This window comes from Artibeus jamaicensis, unplaced genomic scaffold, assembly GCF_021234435.1.
Source record: "Artibeus jamaicensis isolate MK-2021 breed Jamaican fruit bat unplaced genomic scaffold, CSHL_Jam_final contig_490, whole genome shotgun sequence".
In the NCBI taxonomy this organism is placed as follows: Eukaryota; Metazoa; Chordata; class Mammalia; order Chiroptera; family Phyllostomidae; genus Artibeus; species Artibeus jamaicensis.
In genome coordinates, this window is record NW_026521861.1 from 993,730 (window position 1) to 1,013,257 (window position 19,528).

Here is a 19,528-nt window from a genome sequence, read left to right on the forward strand (position 1 = left end):
TAAAACCATTTCAGAGAAAACTTCCATCTTGGCTGCCCTGAACAGGTACACAACAAGCCTTTGTTAAGGTTTCACTACTCAGTGATTATGGCGAAAGCACGACAAAAGTACAATGGCTCAAGGATTCCTACAAAGGTTTCTAGGTTTTAACCTCCTGGCTCTTCCTCACCATCCCCCACCACCACTTTTTCAGCCAAGCCTCTACAAAATGCTGCCCATTATCAGCTGGCCTGAGAATCATTTTCTCCAAGGGTCAGGCCTGAATTAATTACACAGCCTTCGATGTTAGGCATCCTAAAGGGTCATTATATGCCCTGCTCTGGTTTTATGATAATGAAAAATGGGGTTATATGTAAAATATGAACATATTTTGAAGTAACAAGTTTATTAACCTCAGTTTTCTGATTTGTACACTAACATTCACACAGCTTAGCCCAAAGCCAGGTTCACGGCACAGCAGGTGGTGCTAGCTCCCTAGCTCAATGACTGCAGAAAGAGGACATCAGGGACTCTTCAGAAGCCAGCCTTGAAATTCCTCACTGCGACGTGAGTGTATTACTACTGATTTTGATTTCAGAAATGAGAATTCAGTTAACATCCTTGAAGACTCCTGTTTCAGTAGTGTCAACTGGACAAGAATTAAAGAGACTCAAAGCCACTGCCCATCACAGTGGGCACCAGATAGAAAGAGGCAGGCAGCTCTTCTTCATCCCAAGCAAAAGGTCTGGTACCAACGTTCCCTTTCGTGGGCTCCATCTGTCTTCCTAGGCTTGGAATCCCCAGAACCCAAGGTGGAAGAACCACCGTCAGGGGGAATGGAGTCTAAGTAACTCTTCACTGCGCGGGCACCTGTGCTGCCGCAGATTCCTGGACCTCTCGCGGGCGCAGCCCACCGCACACTGTCGCTTTGTTGGTGAAGGGGTGCCACTGGCCCTGTATGCTAGGGCTGTCCGTGTGGAAGGGCTTGCGGATGCGGATCACGTCCAAGCCGGACTGATTCGCCAGCTTCTGCACCAGCCTCGTGATCTCCTCGACCGACTTGCAGTGGATGCTCTCCTCGCGCACAGCTCCGTTAACTGGCAGAAGGGAGGTGGAGGGTAATAGGAAGCGGACCGGTCAGGCGTCAGTAGAGGCGGGCCGAGCGCCCCCTCACGCCGCCCTCCGGCCACCGCCCGGATCCACTCACGGTATTCGGCCACGACTCTGGGCACATAGCACGGCCGCGGGTTCACGTATATTACGACCCCCGGGTTCCGTCGGGCGAAGTTGGCCACCTCCTGTTCCACGAACTCCCTGAGGAACCCGAGAAGGGTGAGCACCGTGACCCATGACCCCGGCAACCTCTGCCCGGAGTCGCACCCCCCCGCCCGCTCACCTGGCGCCGCGCGACGAGGGCGCGTCTCGGCTGAGGCTGAAGCTAAGACGCTGCAGCTGCTGCACGTAGCGACCCAGCCCATTGTGGAGCACGCTGGTCAGAAAGCGACTCGGGGTCCCACGCGCAGTCATAGCTCCAGCTCCCCAGTAACCGAGCCTGGCTAGGAAGCGATGGGGCGGGACTAACACCCAGGCTTCCGGTTCCGGGGACATCGGGTCCCGGGGAGTTTTAATTCCGAGGTCTGTTGAGTGGCGCGTTCGAAAAACCCACGCTGCGAACGAAAGGAGTGAGACGAGAGTGGTGGCACGGGGCCGGGATTAGAGCGGCAGAGATCCCGCGGGTGGAGCGGAGGGAAGCCGCGCGGGCTGTAGAGAGGAGGCACCGAGAGGGGCGGGAGCCGCATAGTGGCGCCCTAGTCGTGTCTGGACCCCTTTGAGGGGAGGAGGAGCGAAGAGGACAACTAGTGGGGATCTAGAGCGGAGGCTACAGTAAGGATGCCGACGGCTGTGGAGATGAGGACGATGAGCAGACTCCGTGGAGGGCAGTAGTGTAGGCGAGATGATCTGGAGCGACCATAATCAGTGAGGGACTGCCATGGGAGAATCTGTAAAAGAGCAGAGATCTGTAAGGGGAGCCAGATAGGACAGAGGCGTGAAAGGGTCGTGGAGATGGGCTTGGATGGAGGTAGTAATGAGTAATGTAGAAGGGCCCAAGAAGATTCCGAAAGATGTTTATGAGGGAGAAGTTTGAAAAAAGAAGCCACCTAGAGTGAGCTCTTAAGAGTGCGGTGGGGAGGATAGCTAGGGTCTGGCCTATTGAAGGCACCTGAACCAGGGCACCTAAGGCATTACAAGTAGGGACTTCCTCCATTTGACTAGGGATGTGGGTCCTTCTCCGAAGTGGGCACCCCCTTCGTGTCCTGTTGTCCCTGCGTGGGGAGTGGGTGGGTCGGAGGGGCCTGCCTAGAAGCTTGGCCCCAGGCCCCCCTCGCAGACGGTACAGGAAGGAGGCTCTCCCTGCCACGGAGGTACCAGTGCTGCCTGTGACTGCAACTGAGATCCGCCAATATTTGCGGACACGTGGGATCCCCTTCCAGGACGGCCACAGCTGCCTTCGGGCACCCAGTCCTTTTCTGGGGGCCTCCCAGCTCAAGGACCAGACTGCTAAAACCACTTCCCTCAGCCTCTTCATTGACAAGACCACAGGCCGCTTTCTCTGCATGACCAGTCTAGCAGAGGGGAGCTGGGAAGACTTCCAGGCCAGTGTGGAAGGACGTGGGGATGGAGATAGAGAGGGGATCCTGCTTGGTGAAGCCCCAGAAGCTGAGGACATTGAGGAGATCAGGAGGATCTGGGACCGAGCAGTACCTCTCTGGGAGCTGCCTGATCAGGAGGAGGCCCAGCTGACTCGTGTGATGTTTGGCCTTACCAAAGTGACAGACGATACACTCAGGCGTTTCAGCGTGCGGTATCTGCGGCCTGCTCGAAGCCTCGTCTTCCCTTGGTTCTCCCCAGGAAGTTCAGGATTACGAGGCCTGAAGCTCCTGCAGGCTGAAAGCCAGGGGGATAGAGTGCACTATGTGGAGACCACCATACCCCGGCCTGGTGCCTACCACAATCTGTTTGGATTGTCACTGATAAGTCGTCGAGATACTGAGGTGGTACTGACAGGTAGTGAGCTGGACAGCCTGGCCTTAAACCAATCCACAGGGCTGCCCACTCTTGCCCTTCCCCGAGGAACGTCTTGCTTACCACCTGCCTTGCTCCCTTACCTCGAACAGTTCCGACGTATTGTGCTCTGGCTGGGGGATGACCTTCGATCCTGGGAAGCTGCCAAGTTGTTTGCCCGAAAACTGAATCCCAAGCGATGCTCCTTGGTGCGGCCTGGGGACCAGCATCCCCGTCCCCTGGAGGCCCTGAACCAAGGCTTAAATCTCTCTCGAATTCTACGTTCTACCCTGCCTGCTTGGCACAAGTCCATTGTGTCTTTCCGGCAGCTTCGGGAGGAGGTGCTAGGAGAGTTGTCAAATGTGGAACAGGTAGCAGGCGTGCGCTGGAGCCGCTTCCCAGATCTCAATCGTTTCTTGAAGGGACATCGGAAGGGCGAGCTGACAGTTTTTACAGGTGACCCTTTGGGAAATCACTACTTGGAATGGTGGGAGAGGATCAGGTGACAAAAGCATGTGGGTTTGGGCCACTATAAATGTTAACAAGGAGGCTGTCCCTTCTAACTTCAAGGCCCTGCTCCAGGTCTTGGTTTCAAGGGTAGGACTTTCCTCCCTTACCTGGATCTGTGTTCAACTCCCCTGCAGGGCCGACAGGCAGTGGAAAGACGACATTCATCAGTGAGTATGCCCTGGATTTATGTACACAGGGGGTGAACACGCTCTGGGGCAGCTTTGAGATCAGCAACGTGAGACTAGCTCGGATCATGCTAACACAGTTCGCCGTGGGGCGGCTGGAAGACCAACTGGAAAGATATGATGAGTGGGCTGATCGGTTTGAGGACCTGCCCCTCTACTTTATGACTTTCCATGGGCAACAGAGCATCAGGTGAGATTTTCAGGCTTAGGGTTTTCAAAGAATATGAGGGCAGGAGAACAGACCCCCTAATGAGAGTTTTTAGGGATGCTGGCTTTCTGCCTGGGATGGGCTGGAGACTACTTGTAATTGACTCCTGAATTCATTGCTTCTTCCTCTTCCCAGGACTGTAATAGACACAATGCAGCATGCAGTCTACGTCTATGACATTTGCCACGTTGTCATCGATAATCTGCAATTCATGATGGGTCACGAGCAGCTGTCCACAGACAGGTGACATCCTCTTGTCTAGCTGTAATCCACTTGAACACAGATGTCTTCTTGGGCAGCTGGCCCTAGGCACACACACTGCACTCTTGTTTTCTGACATATGTGCAGACATACCCCACCCCCTGTATATTTCTGTCTATAGAGGTGTGGTGTGTGGCAGCAGGAAGTGTGGACAGGGACCTAAGTGTGAGTTCTTGAGTAAAGGGAAGTAGAGTGAGGTTGTGGTGCTTGGTAGAGACGCAAATGAATCAAGAGTATATTGTCCTTTTGACTGAGTCTGATAACCTCTTGTTTTGTTGGGGTGGGGATAGGATTGCAGCCCAAGACTACATCGTTGGGGCCTTTCGGAAGTTTGCGACAGAGAGTAGCTGCCATGTGACACTGGTCATTCATCCCCGGAAGGAGGATGATGATAAGGAACTGCAAACAGCATCCATTTTTGGCTCAGCCAAAGTAAGTGACCTTTGGCAGGGTCCAAGCTTTGGAAAGTAGAGGGGGGAGGCATCACCCGGGGCAGCCCTCAGTCAGCCTTAAATCATCTGGACTCTGTCTAGAAGAGGCAGTTGGGGCCATTGGCATGAGGAATACAAAGGCTGATAAGTTTTGGTCCTTTGCCCTCCTTGCCCTCCAAGAGCGCACATTCTTTAGCCTGGAAAACAATGAGACAATGATTACAGCTCTTGTGACAAAGCTGTGATAGGCAGCTCAGGTATTTGGGGAGCAAAGAGAAGACATCCAAGTCAGCCTGGGGCATCTGGAGAGATTTCCTAGAGGAGGTGTCAGCAACCTTTGGGTTGAGTTTTTGTCTTTGGGCTAAAAGTAGGTATTTAGTAACTAAATGGGAGGGCCAGGACCAGCCTGATCCTGGAGCTCCCAGTGGTACACTGAATGCCTGTTATATCCCAGGCCTGGGCTGGGCACAGACTGTGTGCCACAGCGAAACAGGCATGGAGCTGGGGAAGAGACTAACACAGAAGGAAAGATGGTGCCTTCTGTATTTACAGGGGTCAAGTATGGTCTCTGATAAAGTGTGAGATTTAGACCGAGACCTCAGTGATAAGAAGCTGGGGTTGAGTGGGGTGGTCAGCTGTGCAGGAGGAATGTTCTAACCAGTGAGAACAGCAGGTACAGAATCTGGGGGTGACAGCAGGGTTGCTAAGGGACTGAAAAATGCAGGTGACCCCAGCATCATGGTGAGTAGTTCAGTGAGCTTTGATAAACAGGGGAAGTACTTCCGTTCCCCATTCTTACCACTTCTCCCTGCACCCTCAACCTTCCTTTCTGCTTCTCTCATGTGTCTTTTCATTGCTCCGTCATCCTTTGCCCTGTCCTTCAGGCAAGCCAGGAAGCGGACAATGTTCTGATCCTGCAGGACAGGAAGCTGGTAACTGGGCCAGGGAAACGCTATCTGCAGGTGTCCAAGAACCGTTTTGATGGAGACGTAGGTGTCTTCCCACTCGAGTTCAACAAGAGCTCCCTCACCTTCTCCATACCACCAAAGAGCAAGGCCCGGCTCAAGAAGATCAAGGATGACAATGGGCTTGTGGCCAAAAAGCCCTCTTCTGGCAAAAAGGGGGCGGCCGTCCCCAAGAACTCTGAGACTTGCTCGAATGAGACCCCCAACCCTTACCAGCCAGACCCCTCCAAGCTTTCAAGGTGAAGGAGGTACAGATCATAGAACGAATCTGACAGAATAGGCTGGGGCATAGACTCTTCCTTGGCCCTCTGCTAGGACTGCCTCTGATCTGTGGTCCTCAGCTACAGGCCCCTTCTTAGTCCCAGGGGCCTGGCCTAGGGCAGGGTCCCATAGTGAGAAAATTCAGTTTAGCAGATAGTGGAGAACCTACTTTGTGCCAGGCTTTGTTCTAGGTCCTGGGAGTGTAGCACAGATGAGACAGACGAGTTTCCTGCCTCCGTAGAAAATACATTTGGGTGGGGGGACAGGGTAACCTAATGGACAAACACAAAACAATTTCAGATAGTGAAAAGTGCTATTTGAAAAATAAAATGATGCCATAGTGCTTCCAGGCTAGTTTAGATGAAGGTCTGAAAAGGTGTTCTGAGCAGAGGACGTTTGAGCTGGGACCTAAAGAACTAATACCTGTGGGAACACCTGGAGGAAGGGGAACGCAGGCAGAAGGAAGGTAGAGACAGAGGCCCTGAGGCAGGAATGAGCAAGCTGAGTCCAAAGCAGTGGGGTCGGGTCCCCTCAATCTGGAGAATAGGGGCTTTCTTGCCAAAATCCCAGCCCGGGCTTTCGGGGCTAAAGGGTGACGGGACTAGACTAAAGGGTGACGTGGCAGATACCAAGCTCCCCTGTTCCCCACTCCGGAGCCTGCTGTGTGGTGCCACTCAACATGAGTAGGTCCTAGGTGCTTCGCCCTGTGATAAAGGTGGCGGCTTGCCCAGACAGCTGTGGAATGAAGTCGGCAGTGCCCGCCGCCTCCAACCGCTTCAGCTGGATGCAGTCATCCCTTTTTGCAGTCTTCCCAGTTTTACTGAAAAAAAAAAATATATATATATATATTTTTTTTTCCGTTGCCTTTGTTTCCGTGCTTCCTCTTATTTGTCCACCAGGTGTCTCCCAAGTCTATAACTGGGTTTTTGCACTTTGAATTGGGAATGGGTGGGTCCCGTCCCCCACCCCCAGTTTTTGAGCTGTGTGCTCCCAAGGAAGCAGGAGCATTAAAGGGCCTTCACACAGACACCTTTACACCTCTTCTTAGCCTAGGGAAGACAGGACGGTGCCTCTTTATCCCCGTTTTCCTTAAGGATCTTAATGTGATCCCTGGCAGAGGTGTGGGTCACCGGGCCACATGCCTAGACTCTGCCTAACCAGCTGTCCCTCTGTGATACGAGCCACCCGCTGACCTCTCAGTGTGGACTCAGGCTCAGCATGTTCTCATCTGGCCCCCAACCATCTCCAACCTCCTGTACCTTCTCCATGTTCCTCTTTAGTGTGTGTCAGGACTCCTGGGGCTCCCTCTTGAAAAAACAAAACCTAGGCCCTTCTCTCCACTCTCTCTCTCTCTCTCTCTTTCACACACACACACACACACACACACACACACACACACACACACACACACGGATACTGGTAATTCTAGAAGTTGGAGGTATAGGATTTCTAGTTTTTAACAAGCCCTGGAGGAAATAGAAAAGAGACCCTGTCAGAAAAATTCCTAAATGATGACACACATCTCACTTTCTCTGATAACCTTAAGTCCCAGTTTCCCTTTAGATTTGCCTGCAAGCCTTGTGAGAATGCAAGGTGTTCCGAGGGCCCTGCAGGGAAGTCTTTTGTAAGGTTGGGTGAGGGGTTGGTGTCTTCCTCTGAAGAAGGGCTGTCTTATCAAGGTCTCCCTGTTAACCTAAGAAGGGGCTTCTGGGACCCTGTAGAAGGGTCTGGGGTCTTTGTTTTCTAATGTCTTAGAACTATATGGCTACAATTGTCTCCTGAAACAGACCTGCAGCAAAGCTGTTCGTTGGGGAAGAACCTGGTGGGGGAGGGAAGAGAGCTCCTCCAGGGCCTCCCTTCTTGGGGGTCCCTCCCAGACTGGCTGGAGCCAGGCCTCCTAGTCCCGTGGTAATCATTCCCAGCCGCTGGCTGATCTAGGCTTCATCCAAGGTCTGTAACACCGAACGTCAGCCATGCCTTCCAGATGTGCACCACCATGTCAGTCCTACCAATAAGGATGTGGGTTCCACGTTAGGTCTCCCTAGAATGCCAGGTGTGTTCTAGGAAATTCTTAAGAGGTTCCACTAGGGGAACTTTCTGAGGTCTCTGTGAATTGGGGATAGAGGACTTGCCTGTTTGTCTTGCCCCACCCTCCTAGCAGACACCCCCACACAACACAAACCAGAATGATGGGGAGGGAGGGGAAGCTGATGCTCCCCCAGTCCCACACCTTACACAAGCATTCCACCCCATACCTGTCAAACTCCTCACACGAAGGCGAGCCCAAAGTGTGTTCAGGAGTCCCTGGAGACTAGACAGCGGTGGGGAATCTCTGAGAGCCACTGACCCTGTACCCAGGGAAAGTGGCATGAGGCAAAGTGCTCTGTGTCCAAATGTTAAGAATCTCCCTGAGGGCTCAGCCTGCAGCCTGACCTGTGACTCAGCATCATACTTGAAGGGGCTGCTTTGGTCCTCCAGCAGCGTCTTTATGGTGAATGGGTCTGGGAAGGGACTAAGCTCACCCAACTCCTGCTGCCCAAGTACTAAATCTGAAAATAAGGCCCAGATACCTGTAGACATCAGTCCGCCTTCCCACAGGCTGCCTTAGGTACCATGGAGGGAGGGAGCCCTAGGTGCCTCCCTGCAATACAGGCCAACTTCCTGTTTGTGCCTGTGGGTGGAACTTTATGAGTTTAAGGGAAGCCAGACTCTGTACAGGGGCCAGAATTGGCAGGCTTGCTCACCTGGGCAGACATCAACTCCAAGGGAGTGCTAGGTGCTGGCTCTGCTTGGGCAGCCCCAACCCGAGGTGCTGGGGAAGGAGAGGTGGGTCTGTTTGGGTGAAACCCGAGCTTTCTTTGTCCGCTTCCCAGGGGTTTTCCCTGTGTCTGGGGAGTGGGCCTAGAGTGGACCAGTTTCGGCTTCCCATAGAGCAGCATTTGGTGACAGGAAAGCCCTACAGCCAGTTTGATTAGGCCAGCCAGGAAGGTAGCTTAGCTCCGGATCGTGTGCAGCTTGCCCCTTCCCCAGGTTGAAAGCCAAATCCAGTAGGCTGTGAAGTCAGAGGCCAGAGGGCAGCGTTGTGCCACTGTCGCGTTACTGCTGGGCTGGGTACAGTGTTGGTTACTGAGGGGGTGCTGGGCAGACCACTCCCTTCCTTGGGTCGGGGGCGCGGCTTCAGCAGCCCCGCCCCACTCCACCAGGCTGGACCTGGCGGGCGCCCGGAGCCAAGAGCTGCCTTGAGAGTCCGCTTAAGAGTCCGCTTGAGGGCCCGCGGATCCTCGGCAAGGAGGTGCACGCACTGGAGCAAGAGCCCGGCAGGAGCTGGAGCGGCGGCGCAGGTGGCGCTGGGTGAGTGGTGGGACTGGCGGAGGTGTAGGAACTCGCGCCTCCTTTCCATCCAGGCTCCGGAGTAAACTTTCCTGTCTGGCAAAGCTGGGTGCTGGGATGAGAAGGGGGGAATCCCCACTCCGGGGCGCAGGCAAATGATCTGAACTGGGAACCGACACGGAAACTCACATGGACGGACCCACACATGCGTGCACACAGACCCACGCACGCACTTGGGACACACGTGCACTCAGGAAAGGACGCGCCCAGTGGGTTACTCTTGCAGTCCTTGGAGCAGCGCCACTGGCCTGCTTGGACTCCAGCGGGTGGGGAGCTCTGCTGTCCCGTATTTGATGGGGGTAGGAGAAAAAGGCCAACTGGTTATCGCAGTTGGCGGCGGGCGGGTGGGACACCTCGCGTGGTTCCCGGCTGCCAGCCGGTGAAGACTACGACGTAAACAGGCCCCGAGCACGTGATCGCTTCACAGACAGGTGGGCTGTGCTTCCCCCCACCCCAGCATCTGCACGAGGACGACTCTCCCCAGCCCAGGGCAAGTTTTGGGGGTTGTTCGTGGGGCTACCTTCCATTCTCCGCCTAGAGAGGTGATAAGCCCTCCTCCAGAAATGGGAGCGCAACGCCCCCTGGAGTTCGGGTAGTGCAGGAGGACAGGAGACTGTTGAACCGGGGTGGGGTTACCTGTGCTCCTTGCCTTCCTTTTCGAGAACACCTTCATGGTGCCTTCGTCCCTGAAGGTATCGGAGGGAGGCGCTATACTTGATGGCGGTGGACAGAAGGCCTCCCCCTGCCCACCCCATACCTCCGGCCTGGGAGCTGCTGCCCGAACGCCTGTTGGGTCCCCTTCGTATTAAGACCCCCTCCTTGCAGAACTGGGAACTCCTCCCCGCCAAGGTAGGAGCAGAAAACGCACTCATGCTAGCGTGGGAGACCCTCTCCCGCAGAGAATGCAGCAGCATAACCCTCCTCTCAGAACTGCAGTCGGCCTCTACCCCTCAGGTACAGAAAGGACCAACGCCCCCCCACCAATACCATGAGGGAGTGGGCAGAGGCAATCAGCCTCCCTCCCCGCCCCACCCCCCACCCCTACACACATGCTGAGCCCAGCTGCTGCTGGAGCTTCTGGGCAGGCTGCCAGAAAGGGGGAGGAGGCTCCTGGTACCCCAGGAGGCTGGGATCAGGGCAAGGCCAGAGGAGGGGGTCTCTACTGGAGAGAGGGCCTTCCTCTGTTCCTGTGAGGCTGAGGGTCTGGGGTGAGCCTGAGGGTGGCTGGGCTGTGTTTCCCTTTCCAGGGAAAAAGAAAGAAAAACAACCCTTTCCATAGAGCTAAAAATAGAGCTGAGAGCCGGCCAGGGCTGTGGCCTGGAAGGGGGGGTAGGGGGTGTGTGGGGGGAATGCTCCTTCCTGGGGCAGAGGAGCTCAGGCAGGCCTGGCCCTGGTTGGGCACGGTGGGGAGGTGTCTGTTAGGGGACAGGAGGCTGTCCTTGCCCAGGGGTGCTGGCATCAACTGACCTGACCAGGTCACAGAGACCCCTACAGGAAAGTATGTGTGGTAGAATGTTTGAGAAGTATGTGTACGTGTAGGAAGTTGTGACTGTGAATAAGACAGTCAGTGTGAAAGATGCTTAGGAGACTGTGTTTAAGATTGTGACTGGGTGGGAAAGACTGCGAGTTGTGAGAGCCCAAAAATAAGTAGCTGTGTGACTCCAAGTGTGTCTCTGTGCAAGATGGCCTGAAAGATTACTAACGAAGGAACATGGAACCACGTGATGAATGAGGCTGACTTGTGGCCGTGTGAGTCTGAAGGTGGGAAAGGTCGTGTGGGTATTAACTTTGTGTTCTTTGTCAGAGGGTAGGAATATTCGTGACTTCCCGAGAAGACAGTGGAATGTGGTCTGCTGTGAGGCTGGTGTGGGTGTGAACATGCTCCCCCCAGTGATTGTTGAAGGGCCAAGAGCAGCTTCTCCGAGCAATGACTTTCCTAGCAAATGACTCTGAGGGAAGGTTGGGACACAGAGCCGCCACTGGGGCAGGCCTGGGCTCAGGGGGAAGAGGGTACACTGCTGTGAAGTTGGGTAGGGTAGGGTAGGATAGGGTAGGGTAGGGGCGGGGCCCCCACCCCAGAGGTCGGGGGGCGGGGTTATTAGATATGTTTTCCGAATGCGCCACCAGATGGCGCCACCTCCACAACTCCAAGTGTTGAAGCCACCTAGCTGCTGGGGGTGGGGCAGGTAGGGACAGAGCCTGGGCCCTTGCCTTGTACTGCGAGGTAGGGTCTGGGCCACTGGTGAGAGTGGGTAGAAACTGACCCTCAGCCTCTTCCTCTGGACTCCGAAGTCGGAGAGTGTGTCTGGGACAGAGAGGCTTTGACTAGAGGAGCCGAGGGGGCAGGGCAGCCGCCACGGTGCCTGGCCCTTTGTGCTTGAACAATGACCAGCTGCCGCTGGCCCCGGGGCCCCGAGTTGGGGTTGAGGGTGACCTGCTGTCGCTGCCACTGCGAGTCCTGAGCCGACCAAGCCCCCAGACTCACAACCACCCAGCTTGTGAGGGAGGAATACTAAGTCCGACTGTACAGCCCCCGCGGGCTCTGCAGGACACGCGTGACGCGGGGTGCTTGCGCGTGGCCGCGCCCCGGGGGCGGGACGCCCCTGGGACCCCTCCCCCACGCTGCACCGCCTACTCGGGTAGGGCGGGGGCTGCCCGGCTGGGGGCGCCGTGGAGGCGGGGCCGGGTCGGGCCTGGCGGCTCCAAGTGGCCCTGCGCGGGCTGAAGCCGGGCAGCTTGCCGGTGAAGCGCTGGGGGGCGGCCCAGGGCTGAGCATGGAGCAGAGCGGTGGAGGTGAGGGGGGCCGGGGCGGGGAGGCAACCTAGGGGCACCCCCAACTTCTGCGCGGTGGAGGGCCACTGGGGAAAGGGCATTCCACAGCGGCTCCCACTTTATGGAAGCGTCGGGGGGGGGGGGGGGGGGGGGGTCTGACGGAGGGTGGAATGGGGGCTCCCGGCTTCCTGTCGCAGATGGGAACTCGTGATCCCAGACTCTAGCCCACTTGACCGGTCCTTGGAACGGGGTGAGGGGAGACTTTCCCCAACTCTCGAGCCCCCTAAACAGGCCTGTGGGCCCTCAGACCTTGTCCAGACCTCTCTCGGGTCCTGGCTGAGCGCTGCCCTCTGCTCTCTCCAGCCCATTAAGGTGGGTTGCTGTGCCAGAGGGGTCTCTTGGGGAGAGCCGGGGAGAGTGGGGATTCCCATCCCTACAGCCACAGACGCATTTCTCAAAATGGAGCCTCTACTTGCCCCTCCTTCTCTCTCAGGCTTCAGGAGCGGGAGTCGGGCTGGCCAGGCCTGGCTTTCCAGACGCCTGGCTCTGGCTCCAGTTCCCTGGGTGTCTGGTTCACAGGGCCAGCTGATGTCTCTTCTGGATTCAGGGGCCCCTGGCTTCATGTGGTTCCAGGCCCTGGGCTCACTGGGTCTGCCTTGTCTACCTGACACCCTGGGGCCTCTGAGTCTTTGTCTCTTGGGTCCCTGTCTCTCTGAGTCTGTCTCCTCCCCTTAGTTTTCACTTTCTCTGTGCTCGCTGAAGTGGGGAAATGCAGACAGAAGTGCCAGCCCCCACTACCCCCTAAGAAACCCCTTCCTCACTTTCTTTCATGCTCATGGTCTTAGAGAGGGCAGAGGAAGGGATGTTCCCTCCACTTTGCTCAGGGCTGGCACTTGTGTGGTGGACACTGCTCACCCCACCCCGACTCCCAGCGCCTCCTCCCTCTGTCTGGACATCTTCCTGCATCTCAGGGTTTTCTGACGTGAGTGGGGCGGTAGGGGTGGGCTTGTGGAACTCAAGCAAGAAAGAAGGGGAGCAGATCAGGCAAAGGAGTCAGACAACGTCTCTCCTCTCCCACGCTCCGGTGAGTGATGAAAACCAGGCTCCCACTCATCCAGTTGGCCCTGTATGCCACCCAGGCTCCCTCCCTGTCTCGTACATGCTCCTATTCACACATAGTCCTTGGTACACACTTGTGCACACTCACTTTCCTGTTTATACACTTGGATAAAATAATGTGAGTCTGCATGGAAACTCAGGTATTTATGATATGAGTGGACATCTACCCACACATATTCCCTCATGTAGTCACTCTCATACACCACAAATTCACCCAGTATGCATTAGTAACTTTCACATACTTTCTAAGAGTGACCCTAAACTTCTACACACACACTCTTGTAAGATATGCCCATACGAATTCACATGTATACTCATGTATGTATGAATATATCCAAACACATCTACTCACATCACTTATTTATGATGTCACCACACAAATTTTCCTACACACGGTGCCCATTTTCACGCTCGTGCATACAGTTCCACACACACAAATGAGAAATGCATATACCCCTGCTCCTACGCAATTCTTTGTCCACTCCCTGGCCTCCTCACTCTGCCTGATGACTTCAGCAGATGCCCGAGTCCTGGTCTTCCCCAACGGAGGGAGTTCCGGGCGGACTTGCTGTCCCCTTCCAGGAAGGAGGAGGGCCTGGGGAGGCGGAGCCCTGGGCTCCGGGGAACTGGGATCTTGAGGAAGCTGCCAGAGTGATGGTAGGGCTTCTACCCTTATCCCATTGGGATTGCGCTGGGGAATATCTAAAGCTGGAAGGTTTCATAGAACTTGACTGTAGGCCTATGTAGATTCCTTTAGGCTCAACTGAGTGGGTATAGTGAGGCTAGGAGTTGTCATGGCAACAAGCATGAGCCTGCGTGGAGTCAGGAGACCCCAGAGGGCACCTGTGGGCTCCCTGAGAGCTCCGAGTTTCTTGTTTGGCCAGTTCTACCCTTGCCGCCACTCTGTCTGGGAGAAACTGAGGCCCAGCTGGGGGAGGCTGGGCACTGCCTGGCCTTGGCTCTTTGTTCCCTAATTACCATCTGAGTTGCTGACTTCGTCCCTGAGGTTGCTCCTGCCCACACTGCCCTCTAACGAGGCCACCTGTCCCAGGGGACCAGGGCCCTGTGCCGGGAGCTGATAGACGAGGTTCCCTCCTTAGCTTGAGTCCTGGCTTCTGGGGGGGATGCTGAATGGGGCTGGGTCCTCTGTAACCTCCAGGCCTCCCCTCCCCTCGTCCTCCCTGCTCAGTAGATTCGGTCCTCTGCCCTGGTCAGACCCAAGCTGGTCAGTGGTCTGGGCCCAGGGAGAATCCCGGTTCGTGCCAGTGCTCAGAGGGGGAGCTCTGGGAACAGCAGGGCTTGTTACCAATGTCGGGTGGGGGGGTTGACCTGGGATCAGGGGTCAGGGGAGGGACTGGGGACCTTGTATAGGGAGCTCAAGGTGGAGGGACTCTGACACCATTGCCCTGCTCACAGGTTCCCCTGGAGGCCCCCGGCCAGGCCAGAGCTTCTGCCACTATGGCCATTGTGCAGACTCTGCCAGTGCCACTGGAACCCGCTCCTGAGACCGCCACTACCGCACAAGCTCCAGCCATGGGCAGTGTGAGCAGCCTCATCTCAGGCCGGCCCTGCCCGGGGGGGCCGGTTCCTTCCCGCCACCATGGCCCCCCTGGGCCCGCCTTCTTCCGCCAGCAGGACGGGCTGCTGCGGGGTGGCTACGAAGCACAGGAGCCACTGTGCCCAGCTGTGCCCCCCAGGAAGACGGTTCCTGGCACCACCTTCACCTACACCAACGAGGACTTCCGGGCAGAGTCGCCCTCCAGCCCCAGCAGCGACATTGAGGATATGCGGGAGCAACGAGCACGAAATGCCCACCTCCGTGGCCCCCCACCGAAACTCATCCCTGTCTCTGGAAAGCTGGAGAAGGTGAGGACCAGCCCTTCCTTTGGGCCCTGGGTGGAATCGGGAGCTCCTGGAGAAGCTGGAGGAATTTGGAGATCTATTTAGAGAAAGGAGTGCAGGCTCAAGCTTCGCTAGACATGAGTTCTAATCCCAGCTCCTTCTCATTCTGGCCCTATGACCTCAAGGAAGTCACTTAACTCTCCTGAGCCTGTTTCAATATCTGTGACATGGAGGTGATAGGTCAGCCCCTACAAGTTTGTCGTGAGAATGAAATAATATACGAAAAGTGCTTAGCCTAGTGCTCGGCACGTACAGTGCGCTCAGTAAACGTCAGCTGCTTGAAAACACTGCCGTTGTCCCACAGCAACAAGTGCGACCCCGAGCAGGGCCTGTAACTCTGCTTGGCCTCCACTGTTTCATCTGAAATGCGGGGACAGTCATCATGGTTTTGCTCACAGGGCTGTTGGCATGAATAGTGATGAGCCTGTTAAATTGCCTGACGTAAAGCTGACACTCAGAAGGCCTCCGGTTAGTGGTGGCAGTTGTTGCCGACACGTGGGGATGGGAGACCCCAGGTGGGAAGACAGGGAGTGTGATACGGGCTTTGAAAGACTGGGCAGCTCACCCCCTGTGTCACATGGCACCTCGTTTCAGAACATGGAGAAAATCCTGATCCGCCCAACGGCCTTCAAGCCAGTGCTGCCCAAACCTCGAGGGGCACCGTCTCTCCCCAGCTTCCTGGGTCCTCGGGCCGCCGGACTGTCTGGGAGCCAGGGCAGCCTAACGCAGCTGTTTGGGGGCCCTGCCTCTTCCTCCTCTTCCTCCTCCTCCTCAGCTGCCGACAAACCTTTGGCACTGAGTGGCTGGGCCAGTGGCTGCCCATCGGGGACGCTGTCCGACTCCGGCCGAAACTCACTGTCCAGCCTGCCCACTTACAGCACTGGGGGTGCCGAGCCGGCTACCAACTCCCCAGGTGGGCACCTGCCCTCCCATGGCCCTGGGCGGGGGGCACTGCCGGGGCCAGCCCGAGGAGCCCCTACTGGGCCCTCCCACTCGGACAGTGGCCGGTCTTCCTCCAGCAAGAGCACAGGCTCCCTGGGGGGCCGCGTGGCTGGGGGCCCCTTGGGCAGCGGTCCCCGGGCCTCCCCGGACAACAGCTCCTGTGGGGAGCGCTCCCCACCACCACCACCACCCCCTCCACCCCCTTCGGATGAGGCCCTGCTGCACTGTGTCCTGGAAGGGAAGCTCCGCGACCGGGAGGCAGAGCTGCAGCAGCTGCGAGACAGTCTGGACGAGAGCGAGGTGACCATGTGCCAGGTGTGGTCAGTGGCAATAATGGGGGTGGCATGGCAGGACATCCAGAGGTGCTGGGGATTCAGAGAGCATTTCCCGTCGTGCCAGGGTGGGGGCAGGTGGCAGGCAGAGCACTTGTCCATTCCCACCCAGCTGTCTGGCTTAGCTGCAGAGAGATGAGGATTGAAACCTACTGCCATTTACTTATTTGTATTGAGCCTCATCTATAAATGGGGATATTTTTGTCTCTTTAGAGTTACACAGATTAAGTAAGGCAAAGTGTGTAAAGTGTTTAGAATAATGCCTGGCACCTAAGAACATCTACGTAAGTGCTTGCTGTTGTTTTTAGTATTGTAGAAGTAGTTGTTGCTATTGTCGTACTGTTATCATAGTATAGTAGACTCTAGCTTCCCAAAGCCCCCAGTGGGCCGGCAGAGTCGTCAGTGATAGCAGGAGGCTAGGGCTCGAGGTTTACAGAGCTGCCAAGACCCAAGTCTGCCTTCTCGCCCACAGGTGTACGAGGACCGGCAGCGGCACTGGCAGCGGGAGCGTGAGGCCCAGCGTGAGGATGGTGCAGCCCAGGCGCAGCGGGCACAGCGGGCACAGCAGCTGCTGCAGCTGCAGGTGTTCCAGCTGCAGCAGGAGAAGCGGCAGCTGCAGGACGACTTTGCACAGCTGCTGCAGGAACGTGAACAGCTGGAGCGGCGCTGCGCCACCTTTGAGCGGGAGCAGCGGGAGCTTGGGCCCAGGCTTGAGGAGACCAAGTGGGAGGTAAGTCAGACTCGGATGGGCAAGTGGCAGGGTCCTGGAGGAACAACCCCCAGAAAGAGGGGCCCAGCCATACCCGCTGAGCCCGCCACCCCCAGAGGGCCTCCGCTTCCTCACCTTTGTGAGATGAGAATCCCCCTCTGACCTCCCTTCCTGGGATGGAGCCTCCTTGTGCCTTCATGTCTGGTCTCCTCATCAGTCTGGTCTAGTGCCCGTAGCCAGTGGCATTCCCGTCCACTGCCTTCCAGCCGGTAATTAGAACGAGGTGCTTGCTGAGCACCAGGCACTATTCTAGGCAAGTTGCATAGACTGTGAATCCTCTGATCTTCATTATCAGCCCTGTGAGGTGGGTGCTGTTAATGCCCCCATTTTAGATATGCAGAAACAGGCCCAGAAAGGCCGGAGCCCAAAATTATACTATAGTGTGGGGGCGACTTCTCTCTCTCAAGTCCCCCTGGTGCCACGGACACGAGTGAGTGAATAATGACCGAGACATGCTGAGATCTGTTTGGGGAGGAGGAGTGGGCTGTGGCCAGTTTCTCCGAGGAGAAAAAGGCCCCGAGCACCCTCTTCCATAGCCTTTTAAAGGTCGTCTCTCGCCCTTAGCCACAATGGGTAGAGATACAATTCCTAAAACTAGGCAGAGCGGTCTACTACAATACAGTCTGTGGCAGAATTGAGATTTGAGCCCAGGCAATCGGACTCCTTTGTTTATGCCTTTTACTCAAATACTGGAGGGCCTCTCAACTGGAAATGTGGCCACTGCCCTGCGTGCGTTGCTTCTGCTCCTGCAAAACCCACTATCACCTAGTCCCCAGAGTTTTGGGGTTTAAAGACAGCATTTTGAAGGAAAAAGATCCAGGTCTGAGGTCCAGTTTAGCTGCCCTTGAACATGTCACTGGGCTTGCCTCAGTGTCTCCCATCTGTAAAATGGGTATAGGATCAACCTTCCTCTCCACTGAATGTCCAGCATGATGTCAGGGCCTGGCCCCCTGGGAGAACCCTTCTCACCATCTTCCCCTCCCACCACCAGGTGTGCCAGAAGTCAGGCGAGATCTCCCTGCTGAAGCAGCAACTGAAGGAGTCTCAGGCAGAGCTGGTGCAGAAGGGCAGTGAGCTGGTGGCCCTTCGTGTGGCCCTGCGAGAGGCACGGGCCGCCCTGCGGGTCAGTGAGGGTTGGGCACGGGGTCTGCAGGAGGCAGCCCGAGCACGGGAGCTGGAGCTGGAGGCCTGTTCCCAGGAACTGCAGCGGCACCGCCAGGAGGCTGAGCAGCTGCGGGAGAAAGCTGGGCAGTTGGACACTGAGGCGGCTGGACTCCGAGAACCTCCTGTGCCACCTGCCACTGCTGACCCATTCCTCCTGGCAGAGAGTGATGAGGCCAAGGCACAGCGTGTGGCAGCCGGGTTTGGAGGCAGCCTGCGGGCACAGGTGGAGCGGCTGCGGGCTGAGCTGCAGCAGGAGCGGCGGCGGGGTGAGGAACAGAGGGACAGTTTTGAGGGGGAACGGCTGGCCTGGCAGGCAGAGAAAGAGCAGGTGATCCGCTACCAGAAGCAGCTGCAGCACAACTATATCCAGATGTACCGGCGGAACCGGCAGCTGGAGCAGGAGCTGCAGCAGCTCAGCCTGGAGCTGGAGGCCCGGGAGCTCGCTGACCTGGGCCTGGCCGAGCCAGCCCCCTGTATCTGCCTAGAGGAAATCACTGCCACCGAAATCTAGGGTCCTTGGTGTCCCAGCTCTGCAGGGAGCTCTACTGAAAGGGAACAGTAGCCTCAGGTCCACTGAGGTCCCCAGAGCCTCTTGTCCCCTGGCATATAGGACTCTGGGCCTCTATCAAGAACCCAGGGCTGTCCTATGACTTGGATGAGCAAGATCAGACGCCTTGGAGGTCCCTGTGTTCACTGTCACCCAGAGGCTCCTACACACTTGACCTGTTTCACTCCCCACCTGTTGCCAGTGCCACTCCGCCAACTCCATTCACCGCTCACCAGGTCAGCCAGCCAGGGCCTGGGGAGAGGAAGGGGCTGCTCCCCCACTCCGAAGCCGGAGAGAGCCAGGCAGCACCAGCTGCTCCAGATGTGCCTGCCCCCACCCTGCCTGTGTGGGGGACAGGGCTGGGACTGGGGTCTGACCCCCAGCTTCTAGCTCTGCAGCTTCCCCCCTGGTGGTGAGGGGGCTGTAGTCAGACCAAAGGAAGAACTCAGAAATGTCTTGTTTAATGTGACTGGATGGCCCCTCCCCACAACCTGGTTTATGGCCTCGCTTTCACTTGTATATTTTTTACACTGTAAATTTGTTGTACAAACCCAAAGAAAAAAATTAAAAATTTTTGTTTTGTTTTTAAAAAAAAGGTGAGTGTGCTGGATAGAGATTGTGGGAACCCTCCCCCCACCCCCTCTTTGTCTGCCGTCGTGGGAGAGAGGGGGACGGGGAAAGGACAGACCTGGCCGGAAGTCTGAGGCTAGTGGGCCATGATGTGAAGT

At 56.5% G+C, this 19,528-nt stretch overlaps 3 protein-coding genes across 10 annotated transcripts; 2 read left to right on the forward strand and 1 right to left on the reverse strand.

Moving 5' to 3' along the window:
* Positions 1-366: 366 nt before the first annotated feature.
* On the reverse strand, positions 367-1,557 carry MRPL43 (mitochondrial ribosomal protein L43). Its single transcript, XM_037159391.2, has 3 exons — positions 1,376-1,557; positions 1,187-1,293; positions 367-1,076 (listed from the first exon to the last, which is right to left on the reverse strand). Exons 1-3 carry the CDS (start codon positions 1,504-1,506, stop codon positions 835-837), a joined length of 480 nt encoding a protein of 159 aa, XP_037015286.2. The 5' UTR covers positions 1,507-1,557; the 3' UTR covers positions 367-834.
* TWNK (twinkle mtDNA helicase) lies at positions 1,549-6,670 on the forward strand. The gene is made up of 5 exons (XM_037159389.2): positions 1,549-3,498; positions 3,687-3,927; positions 4,081-4,188; positions 4,497-4,638; positions 5,522-6,670. The coding sequence occupies exons 1-5, from the start codon at positions 2,256-2,258 to the stop codon at positions 5,843-5,845; spliced, it is 2,058 nt and encodes a 685-aa protein (XP_037015284.2). The 5' UTR covers positions 1,549-2,255; the 3' UTR covers positions 5,846-6,670.
* A 2,388-nt stretch (positions 6,671-9,058) lies between these two features.
* Positions 9,059-19,385, forward strand: LZTS2 (leucine zipper tumor suppressor 2). Of its 8 annotated transcripts, none has more exons than XM_053668465.1 (6): positions 11,910-12,046; positions 12,519-13,109; positions 14,561-15,010; positions 15,641-16,303; positions 16,793-17,050; positions 18,081-19,383. In XM_053668465.1, exons 2-6 carry the CDS (start codon positions 12,855-12,857, stop codon positions 18,762-18,764), a joined length of 2,310 nt encoding a protein of 769 aa, XP_053524440.1. In that variant the 5' UTR covers positions 11,910-12,046; positions 12,519-12,854; the 3' UTR covers positions 18,765-19,383. The 8 variants fall into 8 exon arrangements, with proteins under 8 accessions (XP_053524443.1, XP_037015394.2, XP_053524442.1 ...); XM_053668466.1 differs by having other exon boundaries at positions 15,641-16,288; XM_053668468.1 differs by lacking the exons at positions 11,910-12,046; positions 12,519-13,109 and adding an exon at positions 9,059-9,214.
* The last annotated feature ends 143 nt before the right edge of the window (positions 19,386-19,528 follow it).

Coding starts and splice junctions, on each gene's coding strand:
- MRPL43 (XM_037159391.2), bottom strand. CDS start 1,506: ATGACTGCGCGTGGGACCCCGAGTCGCTTTCTGACCAGCGTGCTCCAC. Junction 1,294..1,375: donor CCCTCGTCGCGCGGCGCCAG/GTGAGCGGGCGG, acceptor CGGGTTCCTCAG/GGAGTTCGTGGAACAGGAGG. Junction 1,077..1,186: donor CAGAGTCGTGGCCGAATACC/GTGAGTGGATCC, acceptor CCCTTCTGCCAG/TTAACGGAGCTGTGCGCGAG.
- TWNK (XM_037159389.2), top strand. CDS start 2,256: ATGTGGGTCCTTCTCCGAAGTGGGCACCCCCTTCGTGTCCTGTTGTCC. Junction 3,928..4,080: donor CATGGGCAACAGAGCATCAG/GTGAGATTTTCA, acceptor TCCTCTTCCCAG/GACTGTAATAGACACAATGC. Junction 4,639..5,521: donor CCATTTTTGGCTCAGCCAAA/GTAAGTGACCTT, acceptor CCTGTCCTTCAG/GCAAGCCAGGAAGCGGACAA.
- LZTS2 (XM_053668465.1), top strand. CDS start 12,855: ATGCTCATGGTCTTAGAGAGGGCAGAGGAAGGGATGTTCCCTCCACTT. Junction 15,011..15,640: donor TCTCTGGAAAGCTGGAGAAG/GTGAGGACCAGC, acceptor ACCTCGTTTCAG/AACATGGAGAAAATCCTGAT. Junction 17,051..18,080: donor TTGAGGAGACCAAGTGGGAG/GTAAGTCAGACT, acceptor TCCCACCACCAG/GTGTGCCAGAAGTCAGGCGA.